The following is a 16,236-nucleotide window of genomic DNA, read 5'->3' as shown; positions in this document are numbered from 1 at the left end:
CCCAGAGATGTGGGGATGTGGGGACACCAGCTCAGGGGCATGGGGACACCCCCACAGGTGTGGGGACATGAGGACACGGCCATGGGGACATGGGGACACCAGCTCAGGGGCATGGGGACACCCCCACAGGTGTGGGGACATGAGGACACGGCCATGGGGACATGGGGACACCAGCTCAGGGGCATGGGGACACCCCACAGGTGTGGGGACATGAGGACACGGCCATGGGGACATGGGGACACCAGCTCAGGGCCATGAGGACATGGGGACAGCCCCAGAGGTGTCCCCATGGGGACACAGCCATGGGGACACAGGGCGGCGACACCACGGGGACACAGGGCGGATTTTGGAGCGTCCACGGGAGGGTTTGGGGATGCCGGGGGCGGGTGGGGGTCCCTCGGTGCTGTCCCCAGAAGGTCCCCAGAAGGTCCCCAGAAGGTCCCCACCTGGGTGGTGCTGTAGGTCCAGCCCTGCTGGACCCTGTCCCGAGCCCAGACGTTGTGGCCGTTCTCAGCCAGGCGATCGACCAGGGTCAGCTGGGCCGGCGTCAGCCGCACGTGGGACAGGTCCAGCGGGGCTGGCTTGTACCCGTTGGACATGGTGTACCTGGGCAGGGGGCACACGCCTGTGGGACCACCCCCAGGCCACCCCGGGACCCCCACGGGGCACCCCAGGACCCCCAGAACTGCCCCCACCCATGGGGACCCCAAACGTCCTCCATGGTCTCCAAACTGGGACATCCCAACCCAACCTTGACCTGTTGGTCATGGTGTACCTGGGCAGGGGGGACACACCTGTGGGACCACCCCCAGGGCCCCCAGAACTGCCCCCACCTGTGGGGACCCCAAACCTCCTCTCAGTGGTCTCCAAACTGGGACATCCCCAACCCAACTGGGACATCCCCAACCCAACTGGGACATCCCAACCCTACTGGGACATCCCCAACCCAACTGGGACATCCGCAACGCAACTGGGACATCCCCAACCCAACTGGGACATCCCCATCCCAGCTGGGACATCCCAACCCAACTGGGACATCCCAACCCAACGGGGACATCCCCAACCCTACTGGGACATCCCAACCCAACTGGGACATCCCAACCCAACTGGGACATCCCAACCCAACGGGGACATCCCCAACCCTACTGGGACATCCCCAACTCAACTGGGACATCCCAACCCAACTGGGACATCCCCAACCCAACTGGGACATCCCAACCCAACTGGGACATCCCCAACCCAACTGGGACATCCCCAACCCAACTGGGACATCCCAACCCAACTGGGACATCCCAACCCTACTGGGACATCCCCAACTCAACTGGGACATCCCCAACCCAACTGGGACATCCCCAACGCAACTGGGACATCCCAACCCAACTGGGACATCCGCAACGCAACTGGGACATCCCCAACCCAACTGGGACATCCCCAACCCAACTGGGACATCCCATCCCAACTGGGACATCCCCAACCCAACTGGGACATCCCCAACTCAACTGGGACATCCCCAACCCTACTGGGACATCCCCAACGCAACTGGGACATCCCAACCCAACTGGGACATCCGCAACGCAACTGGGACATCCCAACCCTACTGGGACATCCCAACCCAACTGGGACATCCCCAACCCAACGGGGACATCCCCAAACTGGGACACCCCCAAACTGGGACACCCCCAAACTGGGACACCCCAAACTGGGACTTTCTTTGAAGGATCCCAAACTGGGACCTCAAACTGGGATCCAGTACAGAGAGCCCTCCAAACTGGGACCCCCAGCCCTCCCAAACTGGGCCCCCCCAGCCCCTCCCAGCCCCCCCAAACCCACGTTTTGGGCAGTTTTATCTTCTTCAGGTTCTCCTCGGCCTTCTCGTCCGCCATCCCCACGTGGCAGCCCAGGGCCAGCAGCGTCCTGGGGACACCCCAAAAATCAGCACCCCAAAATCTCTGACCCCTCCTCAAAGCCCCCCTACCCACAAATCCAGCACCCCCAACTCCAGGGGGCTCAGGATGAGGGGGGACCTCAAAAACCCCCAGCCTGTTTTGGGGACACGGCCCAAAATGGGGGACCCCAAAACCCACCCAAGTTCCCCCAAGTCTGAGGTGAGGGGTGACCCCAAACCCCCCCCAAATCTCCCCAGTCAGAGGTGAGGGGGGATCCCAAAACGATCTGGACCCCAACATGCTCCAAAGCCCCCCAGTCTGAGGTGACGGGTGACCCCAAAACCCCCCCAAGTCCCCCCCAAAGAGGGGGGGACCCCCAAATTCCCGGTGCCCCCCCCTTACTTGAGGGTCTCCCCCGACATCTGGAGGTTGTAGCCACGCTCGGGCTCGGGGAGGCTGTGGAAGCTCAGCAAACAGGGGTGCAGGCGCTGCACATCATCCCGGACCTGGGGCACCCCAAAAACACCTGCTGGCCACTGGGACCCCCCAAAATCCAGCCAGGGACCCCCCAAAAACAGAGAATCCCAAAGGTGCCCCATGGGATCACTTAGAAAAGGATCCAAACCTTGGGGAACCCCAAGAAAGGGATCCCAAAAAGGGGCAACTCCAATTTAGGGAACCCCAAAAAGGGAGCTCAATTAGGGGAGCCCTTCAAGGAACCTCAAATAGGGGATTTTGGGGTTTCCCAAGGGACTTTGGGGTTCCCTGGGGGGATTTTTGGGTTCCCTGAGAGATTTTGGGGTTTCCGGGGGATTTTGGAGTTCCAAGGGGATTTTGGGGTGCCCAGGAGGGATTTTGGGGTGCCCCACCCACAGGTCCATAGGTCCAGCCCTGCTCGATGCGGGTCAGGGCCCAGAGCTCAGGGGGGGTTTGGGGTTTCTATGGGTTTTTTGTGGGGTTTTGTGGGGTTTGAGGTTTCCGGGCTGCCCGGGGGGGATTCTGGGGTGCCCGGGGGGATTCTGGGGTTTCCAGGGGGGATTTTGGGGTGCCCCACTCACAGGCCCGTAGGTCCAGCCCTGCTCGATGCGGGTCAGGGCCCAGAGCTCAGGGGGGGTTTGGGGTTTCTATGGGGTTTTTGTGGGGTTTGAGGTTTCCGGGGTGCCCAGGGGGGATTCTGGGGTGCCCGGGGGGATTCTGGGGTTTCCAGGGGGGATTTTGGGGTGCCCCACTCACAGGCCCGTAGGTCCAGCCCTGCTCGATGCGGGTCAGGGCCCAGAGCTCAGGGGGGGTTTGGGGTTTCTATGGGGTTTTGTGGGGTTTGGGGTTTCCGGGGGATTTGGGGTGCCCGGGGGGATTCTGGGGTTTCCAGGGGGGATTTTGGGGTGCCCCACTCACAGGCCCGTAGGTCCAGCCCTGCTCGATGCGGGTCAGGGCCCAGAGCTCGTGGATGTTCTCCGCCAGCTTCTCCCGGATGCGCTCCAGGTGCGGGGGCAGCACGATCTGGGGCGGGGGCAAAAATGGGGGCGTTGGACCCCAAAACTCCCCTAAAATCCCCCAAAATCCTTTCCCAGTTTCTTCAAGCACCTCCAAATTCCCCTTCAAGCCCCACAAAATCCCCAAAACCCCCCCTAAACTCCCCTAAACCCTGTCCCAATCCCACCTCCATCCCCCAAAACCCCTTCCATCCCCCCTAAATCCTATCCCAATCCCCCCAAACCCCCCCTCCACAGCCCCAAATCCCCCCAAATCCCACCTCCATCCCACATAAACCCTGTCCCAATCCCACCTCCACACCCCCAAATCCCATCTCCATCCCCCCAAACCCTTCCATCGCCCTAAATCCTATCCCAATACCCCCAAACTCCCCCTCCACAGCCCCAAACTCCCCCCTCCACACCCCCAAATCCCCCCTCCACACTCCCAAATCCCCCCTCCACACCCCCAAATCCCCCCTCCACACCCCCAAACCCTTCCATCGCCCCTAAATCCAATCCCAATACCCCCAAACTCCCCCTCCACACCCCCAAACTCCCCCCTCCACACCCCCAAATCCCCCCAAATCCCTCCAAATCCCCTCTCCACACCCCCAAATCCCATCTCCATCCCCCCAAACCCTTCCATCGCCCCTAAATCCAATCCCAATACCCCCAAACTCCCCCTCCACAGCCCCAAACTCCCCCCTCCACACCCCCAAATCCCCCCTCCACACTCCCAAATCCCCCCTCCACACCCCCAAATCCCCCCTCCACACCCCCAAATCCCCTCTCCACACTCCCAAATCCCCCCAAATCCCCACTCCACACCCCCAAATACCCTCAAATCTCATCTCCATCCCCCAAATCCCACCTCCATCCCCCCAAATCTCACCTCCATCCCCCCAAATCCCGCTCCACACCCCCAAATCCCCCCAAATCCCCCCTCCACACCCCCAAATCCCCTCCATCCCACCGAAAGCCCATCGCAATCCCCCCAAACGCCCCCAAACCCGCTCTCCGCCCCCCCTCACCTGGCAGGTGTCCACGGGGCAGGGCGTGAAGGCCGTGTGGGGCAGGGCCCGGCTGGGCCCCAGGAGGCTGCGGGCGCCGGGCGGGGCCGAGCCGCGGTAGGCGGTGAGGGGCTCCAGGCGCAGCCGCTCCCGGGGCAGCAGCGCCTCGGCGCAGGGCGCGTAGCCGGGAGGGGGCACGAAACGGAACTCGCCGTGCCGGCCCCCCAGCAGGAACCGGAGCCTGGGGGGGAAAGGGGGGACAGAGTGAGAGCCGGGCCCATAGGAACCCCATAGACCCTATAGAAACCCCATAGAGACCCCACAGACCCCATAGAAACCCCATAGAAACCCCACAGACCCTACAGAACCCCCCCAGCAGGAACCGGAGCCTGGGGGGGAAAGGGGGGGACAGAGTGAGAGCCGGGCCCATAGGAACCCCATAGACCCCATAGAAACCCCATAGAGACCCCACAGACCCCATAGAAACCCCATAGAAACCCCACAGACCCCATAGAAACCCCACAGACCCCACAGAACCCCCCCAGCAGGAACCGGAGCCTGGGAGGGAAAGGGGGGACAGAGTGAGAGCCGGGCCCATAGGAACCCCATAGGCCCCATAGAAACCCCATAGAGACCCCACAGACCCCATAGAAACCCCATAGACCCCACAGAACCCCCCCAGCAGGAACCGGAGCCTGGGGGGGAAAGGGGGGACAGAGTGAGAGCCGGGCCCATAGGAACCCCATAGAAACCCCACAGACCCCATAGAGACCCCACAGACCCCATAGAAACCCCACAGACCCCATAGAAACCCCACAGAACCCACAGAACCCCCCAGCAGGAACCGGAGCCTGGGGGGGAAAGGGGGGACAGAGTGAGAGCCGGGCCCATAGAAACCCCATAGACCCCATAGAAACCCCACAGAAACCCCATAGAAACCCCACAGAACCCCCCCAGCAGGAACCGGAGCCTGGGGGGGAAAGGGGGGACAGAGTGAGAGCCGGGCCCATAGGAACCCCATAGACCCCATAGAAACCCCATAGAGACCCCACAGAAACCCCACAGAAACCCCACAGAACCCCCCCAGCAGGAACCGGAGCCTGGGGGGGAAAGGGGGGACAGAGTGAGAGATGGGCCCATAGAAACCCCATAGACCCCATAGAAACCCCATAGAGACCCCACAGACCCCATAGAAACCCCACAGTCCCCATAGAAACCCCATAGAAACCCCACAGACCCCACAGAACCCCCCCAGCAGGAACCGGAGCCTGGGGGGGAATGGGGGGACAGAGTGAGAGATGGGCCCATAGAAACCCCATAGACCCCATAGAAACCCCATAGAAACCCCATAGAAACCCCGGAGACTCCACAGAAACCCCACAGACCCCACAGAACCACTTTAGGGGTCCCAGTCCCTTCTTTAGGGGTCCGAGCCCCACTTTAGGGATCCCAGTCCCAGTTTAGGGGTCCCAGCCCCACTTTAGGGGTCCCAGTCCCTTCTTTAGGGATCCCAGTCCCTTCTTTAGGGATCCCAGTCCTCTTTAGGGATCCCTGCCCCACTTCAGGAATCCCAGACTCTCCTTTAGGGGTCCCAGTCCCTTCTTTAGGGGTCCCAGCCCGTTTTAGGGCTCCCACCCCCCAGTGTGGGGGTGTCCCCCCCTCACCGGACCCCCGCCGAGAAGCTGGCCACGGGGCTGAACAGGGTGTCCAGGTTGAAGCCCTCGAGGACCCCCTGGACCGGGGCCCCGTTGAGGCGGAAGGAGGCGCTGGGGACCCCCAGGTCCAGGCAGCAGCTGACCACGTCCCCTTCGGCCAGAGCCCGGCGTTGGGGTGACCCCACGGCCTTGGGGACACCCCCTGCGGGGACAGGGGGGTCACAGGGGGGTCACAGGGGGGTCACAGGGGGTCCCAGAGTGGTCCCAGAGGGGTCCCAGGGTGGACCCAGGGTGGTCCCAGAGGGGTCCCAGGGCATTCCCAGGGTGGTCTCGGGGTGGTCCAAACAGACCCAGGGGGTTCCCAGGGGGTCCCAGAGTGGATCCAGGGTGGACCCGGGGGGGTCCCGGGGTGGCCCAAATGGACCCAGGGGGGTTCCCAGGTGGTCCCAGGGTGGTCCCGGGGTGTTCCCAGGGTGGTCCCAGAGTGGTCCCAGGGGGGTTCCCAGGTGGTCCCAGAGGGGTCCCGGGGTGTTCCCAGGGTAGTCCCAGGGTGGTCCCCAGGTGATCCCAGGGGGGTTCCCATAGTCCCAAGTGGGTCCCAGGGTGGTCCCAGGGTGGTCCCAGGGTGATCCCAGGGTGGTCCCAGGGGGGTTCCCATAGTCCCAAGTGGGTGCCAGGCTGGATCCAGGGCGTTCCCAGGGTGGTCCCAGGGTGTTCCCAGGGTGGTCCCAGGGGGGTTCCCATAGTCCCAGGTGGGTGCCAGGCTGGATCCAGGGCGGTCCCAGGGTGGTCCCAGGGCGGCCCCAGGGCGGTCCCAGGGTGTTCCCAGGGTGGTCCCAGGGTGGTCCCAGGGTGGTCCCAGGGTGGTCCCAGGGGGGTCCCAGGGGGGTTCCCATAGTCCCAGGTGGGTGCCAGGCTGGATCCAGGGCGGTCCCAGTGCCCCCTCCTCCCTCACCTGTCCACAGGTGGAGGCCGTCGAAGGCGAAGGAGTTGAGGTCGTCTCCGGCGCCGTTGCCCCCCCAGCCCGCGCCCCCGCCCGGGGCGGGCCGGAAGCCCCCGGCCGCCCCCCAGCCCACGCGCAGGTGGGTGGGCACGGCCGTCACGAAGGGCTGGGCCCGCTCCACGGCCACCTCGAAGTACCAGCAGCGGAACTGCGTGGAGCCCGGCGCCGTGCCCACGAACAGGTTGGGGCGCACGCTGCGGGGAAAGGGGGGCGCCGCGCTGGCAAGGCCGCGTGCCACGCCGGGAGATCCCAATTCCACCCCAAGAACCCCTGAATTCCACACCGAGAGCCCCAAACCGCACCCCAAGAACACAAATCTCACCTCGAGAGCACCAAATCCCACCCCAAAGCCACGCAGGGACCCTCGGGATGAGCCCAGAGGCCTCCAGGAGCAGCTCAGGAGCTTCCAAAAGCACCTCAAGCACCTCCAGGCTCCCCCAAACCCCCATAAATCCCCATAACTCCCCTCCCCAGGACCCCACTACCACCCAAAGGCCCCCCAGGACCTCCTCAGACAGCCCCAAGTTCTTCTAGAAACATCTCAGCAACTTCCAGGTGCACCTCAACCACCTCCAGAGCACCCAAAACCTCCCAAACCCCCTAAAACCCCCATAACCCCCCTCCCCAGGACCCCCCCCATCATCCGAAGCCCCCCCAGGACCCCTCAAAAGTCCCCAAGTTCTTCCAGAAACATCTCAAGAACTTCCAGGAGTCCCCAGGTTGTTCCAGAAACATCTCAAGAACTTCCAGGAGTCCCCAGGTTGTTCTAGAAACATCTCAAGAACTTCCAGGTGCACCTCAACCACCTCCAGGCTCCCCGAAAACCCCCCAAGACCTCCTGAAAACCCCCCAAAACCCCCCAAAACCCCCATAACTTCCCTCCCCAGGGCCCCCAGGACCCCCAGGACCCCCAGGACCCCGGTCCCACCTGGTGACGTAGTTGACCATGCCGGTCTGCAGCAGCAGGTCGCGGCGGGGCAGGAGGTTCTCGGTGATCAGGTTCTGGTTGGAGCGCACGGCCACGGCATTGCAGACACACAGCGAGCACAGCACGTCCAGCACCTGCACGGGGAGGGGACACCTGAGCGCACCTGGGGACAGCTGGGGACACACCTGAGCGCACCTGGGCACACCTGGAGACAGCTGGGGACACACCTGAGCGTACCTGGGGACACCTGAGGACACACCTGAGAAAACCTGGGGATGCACCTGGGCACACCTGGGCACGGCTGGGGACAGCTGGGGACACAGCTAAGATACCTGGGGACACACCTGGGCACACACATGGGCACACAACAGAGCACACACCTGAGCACACGTGGGCACACCCCTGAGGGCACACCTGGGCACACCCCTGAGCGCACCTGGGCACACACCTGGGCACACCTCTGAGGGCACACACCTGGGCACACCCCTGAGGGCACACACGTGGGCACACCCCTGAGGGCACACACCTGAGGGCACACACCTGGGCACACACCTGAGCACACCTGGGCACACATCTGGGCACACCCCTGAGGGCACACCCCTGAGGGCACACACCTGGGCACACACCTGAGGGCACACCTGGGCACACCCCTGAGGGCACACACCTGAGGGCACACACCTGAGCACACCTGGGCACACACCTGAGGGCACACACCTGAGGGCACACCTGGGCACACACCTGAGCACACCTGGGCACACATCTGGGCACACCTGGGCACACACCTGGGCACACCCCTGAGGGCACACACCCGGGCACACCTGGGCACACCCCTGAGGGCACACGCACCTTGTGGTTGCGGCCGTGCTTGTCGAGCAGGCTGATGATGGATTTGATGTGGTTCTCCTGGATGATGTTCAGCACCTCGGGGCTCTCGATCAGCACGCAGTACAGCACCTCCAGGATACCTGGGCACCACGGACAGGGGGTCACAGCCATGGGAGGGACCCCAGACCCACGGGAGGGACCCCAGACCCACAGAGGGGTCAGACCCACAGGGGGAGGCACCCCAGACCCATGGGAGGGACCCCAGACCCATGGGAGGGACCCCAGTACAGCACCTCCAGGATACCTGGGCACCACAGACAGGGGGGTCACAGCCACCACAGCGACCCCAGACCCACGGGAGAGACCCCAGACCCACAGAGGGGTCAGACCCACAGGGGGAGGCACCCCAGACCCATGGGAGGGACCCCAGACCCACCAGAGAGACCCCAGTACAGCACCTCCAGGATACCTGGGCACCACAGACAGGGGGGTCACAGCCATGGGGGGACCCCAGACCCACAGAGGGGTCAGACCCACAGGGGGAGGCACCCCAGACCCATGGGAGGGACCCCAGTACAGCACCTCCAGGATACCTGGGCAGGGGGCACCACAGACAGGGGGGGTCACAGCCATGGGGGGACCCCAGACACATGAGAGAATCTTCAGACCTACATGAGGGACCCCAGACCCATGGGAGGGACCCCAGACCCACAGGACAGACCCCAGACCAACAGGGAATCTTCAGGGTCTTCAGTGCCCTGAAGATGCCCCACAGAAGCAGGACCAGCACCATGGGAACCCCAGCAGCCCCACAGCGAGGGGTCAGACCCATAAGAGAGACCCCAGACCCATGGGAGGGACGCCAGACTCACGGAGAGACCCCAGCCCCCCACAATCCTCCCCCAGCCCCACAGGAGGGTTCTCAGCCCCACAGAAGCCCCCCAGGGCTGCCCCACTGACCCGAGGAGGCCTCCAGCCTGTCCAGTTTGCTGACCAGCCAGTCCAGGTTGGTGGAGAAGAGCGCGCAGTTGGCTCGGTTCCCCCGGATCAGCGAGGCTGGGGGGCACCGAGGGGTCAGGTCTGCCCCACGGGACCCACACCTGCCCCATGGCATTGACATCTGCCCCATGGCATTGACATCTGCCCCATGGCACCCACATCTGCCCCATAGCATTGACATCTTCCCCACAGCACCCACATCTGCCCCACAGCATTGACATCTGCCCCATGGCACCCACATCTGCCCCATAGCATTGACATCTTCCCCACAGCACCCACATCTGCCCCACAGCATTGACATCTGCCCCATGGCACCCACATCTGCCCCATAGCATTGACATCTTCCCCACAGCACCCACATCTGCCCCACAGCATTGACATCTGCCCCATGGCACCCACATCTGCCCCATAGCATTGACATCTTCCCCACAGCACCCACATCTACCCCACAGCACCCACACAGCACCCACATCTGCCCCACAGCATTGACATCTGCCCCATGGAACCCACATCTGCCCCATAGCATTGACATCTTCCCCACAGCATCCACACAGCACCCACATCTGCCCCACAGCATTGACATCTGCCCCATGGCACCCACATCTGCCCCATGGCATTGACATCTGCCCCATAGCATTGACATCTTCCCCACAGCACCCACATCTGCCCCATGGCATTGACATCTGCCCCATGGCACCCACATCTGCCCCATAGCATTGACATCTTCCCCACAGCACCCACACAGCACCCACATCTGCCCCACAGCATTGACACCTGCCCCATGGAACCCACATCTGCCACAGCATTGACATCTGCCCCACAGCATTGACACCTGCCCCATGGAACCCACATCTGCCACAGCATTGACATCTGCCCCACAGCATTGACATCTGCCCCACAGCATTGACATCTGCCCCATGGAACCCACATCTGCCACAGCATTGACATCTGCCCCCCAGCCTCCCATACCTGCCCCATAACCCCCCATACCTGCCCCATAACCCCCATACCTGCCCCATAACCCCCATATCTACCCCATAACCCCCCATATCTACCCCATAACCCCCATATCTGCCCCATAACCCCCCATATCTACCCCATAACCCCCATATCTGCCCCATAACTCCCCATATCTGCCCCCCAACCCCCACATCTGCCCCCCAGCCCCCCGTATGTGCCCCCAGCCCCACCCAGCAGCTCGTAGAGCAGGTTCACGATCTCCTTCCAGGCCGCCGCCGCCTCCTCGCCCGCGGCCTCCCCGAACTGCGCCGCGGTGCTGTAGGCGCTCAGGCGGTCGATGCAGCTCAGCACCAGCGTCAGCATCCCCTGCGGGCCGGGGAGGGGGCGTCAGAGCCCCCCATGGGACCCCCAAACTGGGACCCCCAAACTGGCACCAGGGTCAGCATCCCCTGCGGGCCGGGGAGAGACCCCCAAGCTGGGACACCCACCCTGGGACCCCCAAACTGAGACCCCCAAACTGCGACACCCAGCCTGGGAGCCCCCCTAAACACCCTGAGGCACCCCCAACATCCTGGGACCCCCAAACTGGGACACCCACCCTGGGAGGCCCCAAACTGGGACCCCCAAACTGGCACCAGGGTCAGCATCCCCTGCGGGCCGGGGAGAGACCCCCAAGCTGGGACACCCACCCTGGGAGGCCCCAAACTGGGACCCCCAAACTGGCACCAGGGTCAGCATCCCCTGCGGGCCAGGGGGGCTGTGAGACCCCCCCAGGACCCCCAAACTGGGACCCCCCCCCCCCCCATTCTGTGACACCTCCGAGGACCTCCACGACCCCACTGCAACCTCCTGGATTTGGGGAGGGGTCCCGGGGGTCGCAGCTCCTGCTGGAAGAGGCTCTGGCAGCCCCAAAATGCCCCTAAACTCCCCCTGGGGCTCAGGTTTAACCCCTCTAACCCCGAGTTTAGCCCCACATTAACCCCTCTAGCCCCGAGTTTAGCCCCTCTAGCCCCGAGTTTAACCACTCTAGCACCGAGTTTAACCTCTCTAACCCCGAGTTTAACCACTCTAACCCCGAGTTTAACCTGTCTAACCCCGAGTTTAACCACTCTAGCCCCGAGTTTAACCACTCTAGCCCCGAGTTTAACCCCTCTAACCCCGAGTTTAACCACTCTAGCACCGAGTTTAACCCCTCTAACCCCAAATTAAACCCCTCCCGGATTTGGGGGCGGTCGCGGGGGTCGCACCTCCTGCTGGAAGAGGCTCTGGCGGGCCCGCAGCGCCCTCAGGCGGCCCTGGCGCTGCTCGTGCCGCAGCTCGGGGGGCGGCGGCTCCAGGTACCCGATCAGGTCCCGCAGGCTCAGGATCACCCCCGCGATGGGCAGGGGGGGCGGCGGAGACCCCCGGGGCCGGCCCTGGAGGCTGTCCAGGCTCCTGGGGACGACGGGGGGGGGGGGTCAGACCATCGGGACCACCCTAAAACCACCCCCAAAACTCCCCAGGATCCCCCCGGACCACACTGGGACCCCCCAGAGCAGATGGAGGCCCCGTAGAGCCCCGTGGTGCTGAAGACCATCCCCAAACCCCCAGAGACCCCCAGGTGTTTCTGACCCCTCCCAGGTGTTTCTGACTCCCCCCAGGTGTTTCTGACTCCCCCCAGGTGTTTCTGACCCCTCCCAGGTGTTTCTGACCCCCCCCCCCCAGGTGTTTCTGAGCCCTCCCAGGTGTTTCTGATCCCTCCCAGGTGTTTCTGACTCCCCCAGGTATTTCTGACCCCCCCAGGAGGTTCTGACGCCCCCCAGGAGCCCCCCAGACCTGATGAAGGCCCCGTAGAGCCCCGTGGTGCTGAAGACCATGCGAGCCGCCTGCGACTCTTGGCGCTGGGAGCGGCTCAGGGTCAGCGCGTCGTCCATGTGCCCCTCCTGGTGCAGGATGGCCTGGGGGGGGCAAAGGGGGGGGTCACAGGGGTCCCTCAAACCCCAGAGACCCCCCTGAACCCACAGAGACCCCCCTGAACCCACAGAGACCCCCCCCCCCAGGAACCCACCTTCCTCTTGAGCAGCCCGAGGCGCAGGGCCTTGGGGTCAGGGGCGGTGTTGGTGACCCAGAGCCCGCTGGAGCTCTCAAAACCCCCTAAAAGCCCCCAAAAACTCCCCCCCAAAGCCCCCCCAGCACATTTTAGGGACCCTAAAAGACCCCAAAGATCCTCCTAAAGCCCAAAGACCCATCGAAGTGTCTCCTGGAGCTCTCAAAACCTCCAAAAACCCCTAAAAGCTCTCCCCGAAGCCCCCTCCAATCCCCCCGGGGGTGATTTTGGGGTGCCCCCTGGTGATTTTGGGGTCCCACCTTCCTCTTGAGCAGCCCGAGGCGCAGGGCCTTGGGGTCGGGGGCGGCGTAGGTGACCCAGAGGCCGCTGTTGCTGTGCTGCAGGAAGCACAAGGACTCCCCATATTTGATCTCGGGGGGCCCCATGCCCTCGATGTCCCTTTTTGGGGTCGTCTCCAGCTTCTCCTGTGGGGTCGGGGGGCACAGGGGGGGTCAGGAGGGTCTGGATGGGGACACGGAGTGGGGTGGGGTGGGATGGGGTCAGGGTGGGGACCAGGAGAGGGCTGGGGACATCATGGGGACATTCCCAGGGACAGGGACCAGAAGCAGGTTGGGGACAGCTGGGGTGGGGACAGGAACCAGGACAAGGTCAGGGTGGGGACCAGGAGAGGGTTGGGGACATCATGGGGACATCCCAGAGATGCTGGAAATATGGGAGCAGAAGGTGGCCACGCTCACGGTGGGGACAAGGACAGGGACAGGGATGAGGACAGGGACAGGGACAGGGATGGGGACAGGGACCAGGAGCAGGTTGGGGACACTCAGGTGTCACTCCCACCTTGGAGGCCCGGAAGCAGAAGGTGGCCACGCTCACGGTGGGGACAGGGATGGGGACAGGGATGGGAACAGGGATGGGGACAGGGATGGGGACAGGGATGGGGACAGGGATGAGGACAGGGACAGGGACAGGGATGGGGACAGGGACCGGGAGCAGGCTGGGGACACTCAGGTGTCACTCCCACCTTGGAGGCCCGGAAGCAGAAGGTGGCCACGCTCACGGTGGGGACAGGGATGGGGACAGGGATGAGGACAGGGACAGGGACAGGGACAGGGACAGGGATGGGGACAGGGACAGGGACAGGGATGGGGACAGGGACCGGGAGCAGGTTGGGGACACTCAGGTGTCACTCCCACCTTGGAGGCCCGGAAGCAGAAGGTGGCCACGCGCGTGTTGGCCGCGGTGGCCTCCACCATGGCCAGCCCGGTGGCCTCGGTCAGCGCCAGGTAGCGGCCGGTGGTGACGTGGCGCAGGCGGAAGGGCTGTCCCCAACGCAGGTGGCTCCCGCTCCAGCTGAGGGACACAGGGAGGGGACACTGATGTCACTGGGGGGGGTTGGGACACGGGGATGGGTCGTGGGGACATGGGGGGGACACAGGGGACACGGGCTGCAGACATGCGGATGTGTCACAGGGACATGGGGGGACACAGGGGACATGGGGATGGGGACATGAGGACATGGGGTGGCACAGGATGTGTCACAGGGACATGGGGTGACACAGGGGACATAGGGATGGGTCATGGGGACATGGGGACATGAGGACATGGGGGGGACACAGGAGATATGGGGATGGGTCATGGGACCATGAAGTGACACAAGGGACACAGGCTGAGGCCATCGGATGTGTCACAGGGACATGGGGGGACACAGGGGACATGGGGATGGGGACACAAGGGCATGGGGTGGCACAGGATGAGTCACAGGGACATGGGGTGACACAGGGGACACGGGGATGGGGACACAAGGACATGGGGTGGCACAGGGGACACGGGGATGGGGACACAAGGACATGGGGTGGCACAGGATGTGTCACAGGGACATGGGGTGACACAGGGGACACGGGGATGGGGACACAAGGACATGGGGTGGCACGGGATGAGTCACAGGGACATGGGGACACAAGACACAGGAACACATCTTGGGGACACCCCATGACCCCAGACCCCCCCTGGGACCCCAGAGAGTGTCCCCGGTGTCCCTGGGGGTGGTGACGCCCCGTGTCACCCCCTGTCCCTTTGATGTCCCCCCTACCTGATGCGCAGGGGCTCCAGGCGCCACAGGGACCTGGCGTGGGCGCACACGGCGCCACCCTCGTAGTTGACAACGCTGCTGGGAGGTGACAAAGTGGGGGGGGGGGTCACACAGCCAGTTGGGGACCCCTCCGCACCCCAAATCTGGGGACAAACTGGGGACAGCCCCACCTGCGCTCCTCGCCCTGCTCAGGCGCCGTGGGGGTCAGGCACTCGTCCATGTGGCCGTGGAACAGGCGCAGGACGTGGCCGCCGGTGACAAACCCTGAGGGGACATTTTGGGGACGGGGGGGGGTCAGGGTGTTGGGGACACCCCAAAGGAGCCCCTCCCCCCTCCCCCACCCAGCCAAATGTGGGGTGCCCCAGGTGTCACCTTCCTCGGAGCCCGAGCAGATGGGGTTCATGTTCCACAGGGTCTGCATGAAGGAGGCGTCCACCTGGAGCTCCCCCGAGGCCGTGGAGAGGTGCTGGGACAGGGGGGACACGGGTGGGACACGGGTGGGACACGGGTGGGACACGTAGCCCCAGGTGTCCCCAGTGTCCCCAGGTATCTCTCTGAGGATACACTGACCAGGATCAGGTCAGGAGATCCCTGCGTCCCCCCTGTCCCTCTGTGTCCCCAGGTGTCTCCAGGTGTCCCCCAATGTCCCCAGGTGTCCCCTCTCACCAGGTATCTCTCCGAGGACACGCTCACCAGGATCAGGTCAGGTTCCTGTGTCCCCATGTCCCCCCTGTCCCTCTGTGTCCCCAGGTGTCCCCCCCATGTCCCCAGGTGTCCCCAGGTGTCCCCTCTCACCAGGTATCTCTCCGAGGACACGCTCACCAGGATCATGTCAGGGGATCCCCCTGTCCCCCTGTGTCCCCAGGTGTCCCCCCCATGTCCCCAGGTGTCCCCAGGTGTCCCCAGGTGTCCCCTCTCACCAGGTATCTCTCTGAGGACACGCTCACCAGGATCAGGTCAGGGCGTGGGGGGATCCCTGTGTCCCCATGTCCCTGTGTCCCCAGGTGTCACCCCCATGTCCCCAGGTGTCCCCAGGTGTCCCCTCTCACCAGGTATCTCTCCGAGGACACGCTGACCAGGATCAGGTCAGGAGATCCCTGTGTCCCCCCTGTCCCTCTGTGTCCCCAGGTGTCCCCCCCATGTCCCCAGGTGTCCCAGGTGTCCCCAGGTGTCCCCTCTCACCAGGTATCTCTCCGAGGACACGCTGACCAGGATCAGGTCGTCTCCCACCCGAACCTTCTCCCCCTCCGAGCGCTGTTTGGACGCCGGGTGCATCGTCCACCAGCACGCCTCACCTGGGGTGGGGGGACACCCCAAATCAGCACCCCAAAACACCCCAAATCAGCACCCCAAAACAGC

The 16,236-nt window shown here is 64.1% G+C and overlaps 1 protein-coding gene across 1 annotated transcript in view; it reads right to left on the bottom strand.

The window, feature by feature from the left end:
- RYR1 (ryanodine receptor 1) overlaps positions 1 to 16,236 on the bottom strand; it is an 83,624-nt gene that overhangs the window by 60,796 nt on the left and 6,592 nt on the right. The window contains 19 exon segments of the mRNA XM_036405464.2: positions 447 to 606; positions 1,831 to 1,914; positions 2,289 to 2,392; positions 3,282 to 3,386; positions 4,393 to 4,612; positions 6,036 to 6,228; positions 6,982 to 7,223; positions 7,958 to 8,091; positions 8,804 to 8,922; positions 9,743 to 9,838; positions 10,972 to 11,107; positions 11,989 to 12,175; positions 12,557 to 12,678; positions 13,088 to 13,252; positions 13,982 to 14,138; positions 14,878 to 14,952; positions 15,048 to 15,141; positions 15,250 to 15,343; positions 16,060 to 16,172. Of these exon segments, the coding sequence (XP_036261357.1) occupies positions 447 to 606; positions 1,831 to 1,914; positions 2,289 to 2,392; positions 3,282 to 3,386; positions 4,393 to 4,612; positions 6,036 to 6,228; positions 6,982 to 7,223; positions 7,958 to 8,091; positions 8,804 to 8,922; positions 9,743 to 9,838; positions 10,972 to 11,107; positions 11,989 to 12,175; positions 12,557 to 12,678; positions 13,088 to 13,252; positions 13,982 to 14,138; positions 14,878 to 14,952; positions 15,048 to 15,141; positions 15,250 to 15,343; positions 16,060 to 16,172 (2,600 nt within the window).

Source organism: Molothrus ater, chromosome 39 (genome assembly GCF_012460135.2).
Source record: "Molothrus ater isolate BHLD 08-10-18 breed brown headed cowbird chromosome 39, BPBGC_Mater_1.1, whole genome shotgun sequence".
Classification (NCBI taxonomy): Eukaryota; Metazoa; Chordata; class Aves; order Passeriformes; family Icteridae; genus Molothrus; species Molothrus ater.
This window is presented reverse-complemented; position numbering and strand designations above follow the sequence as displayed.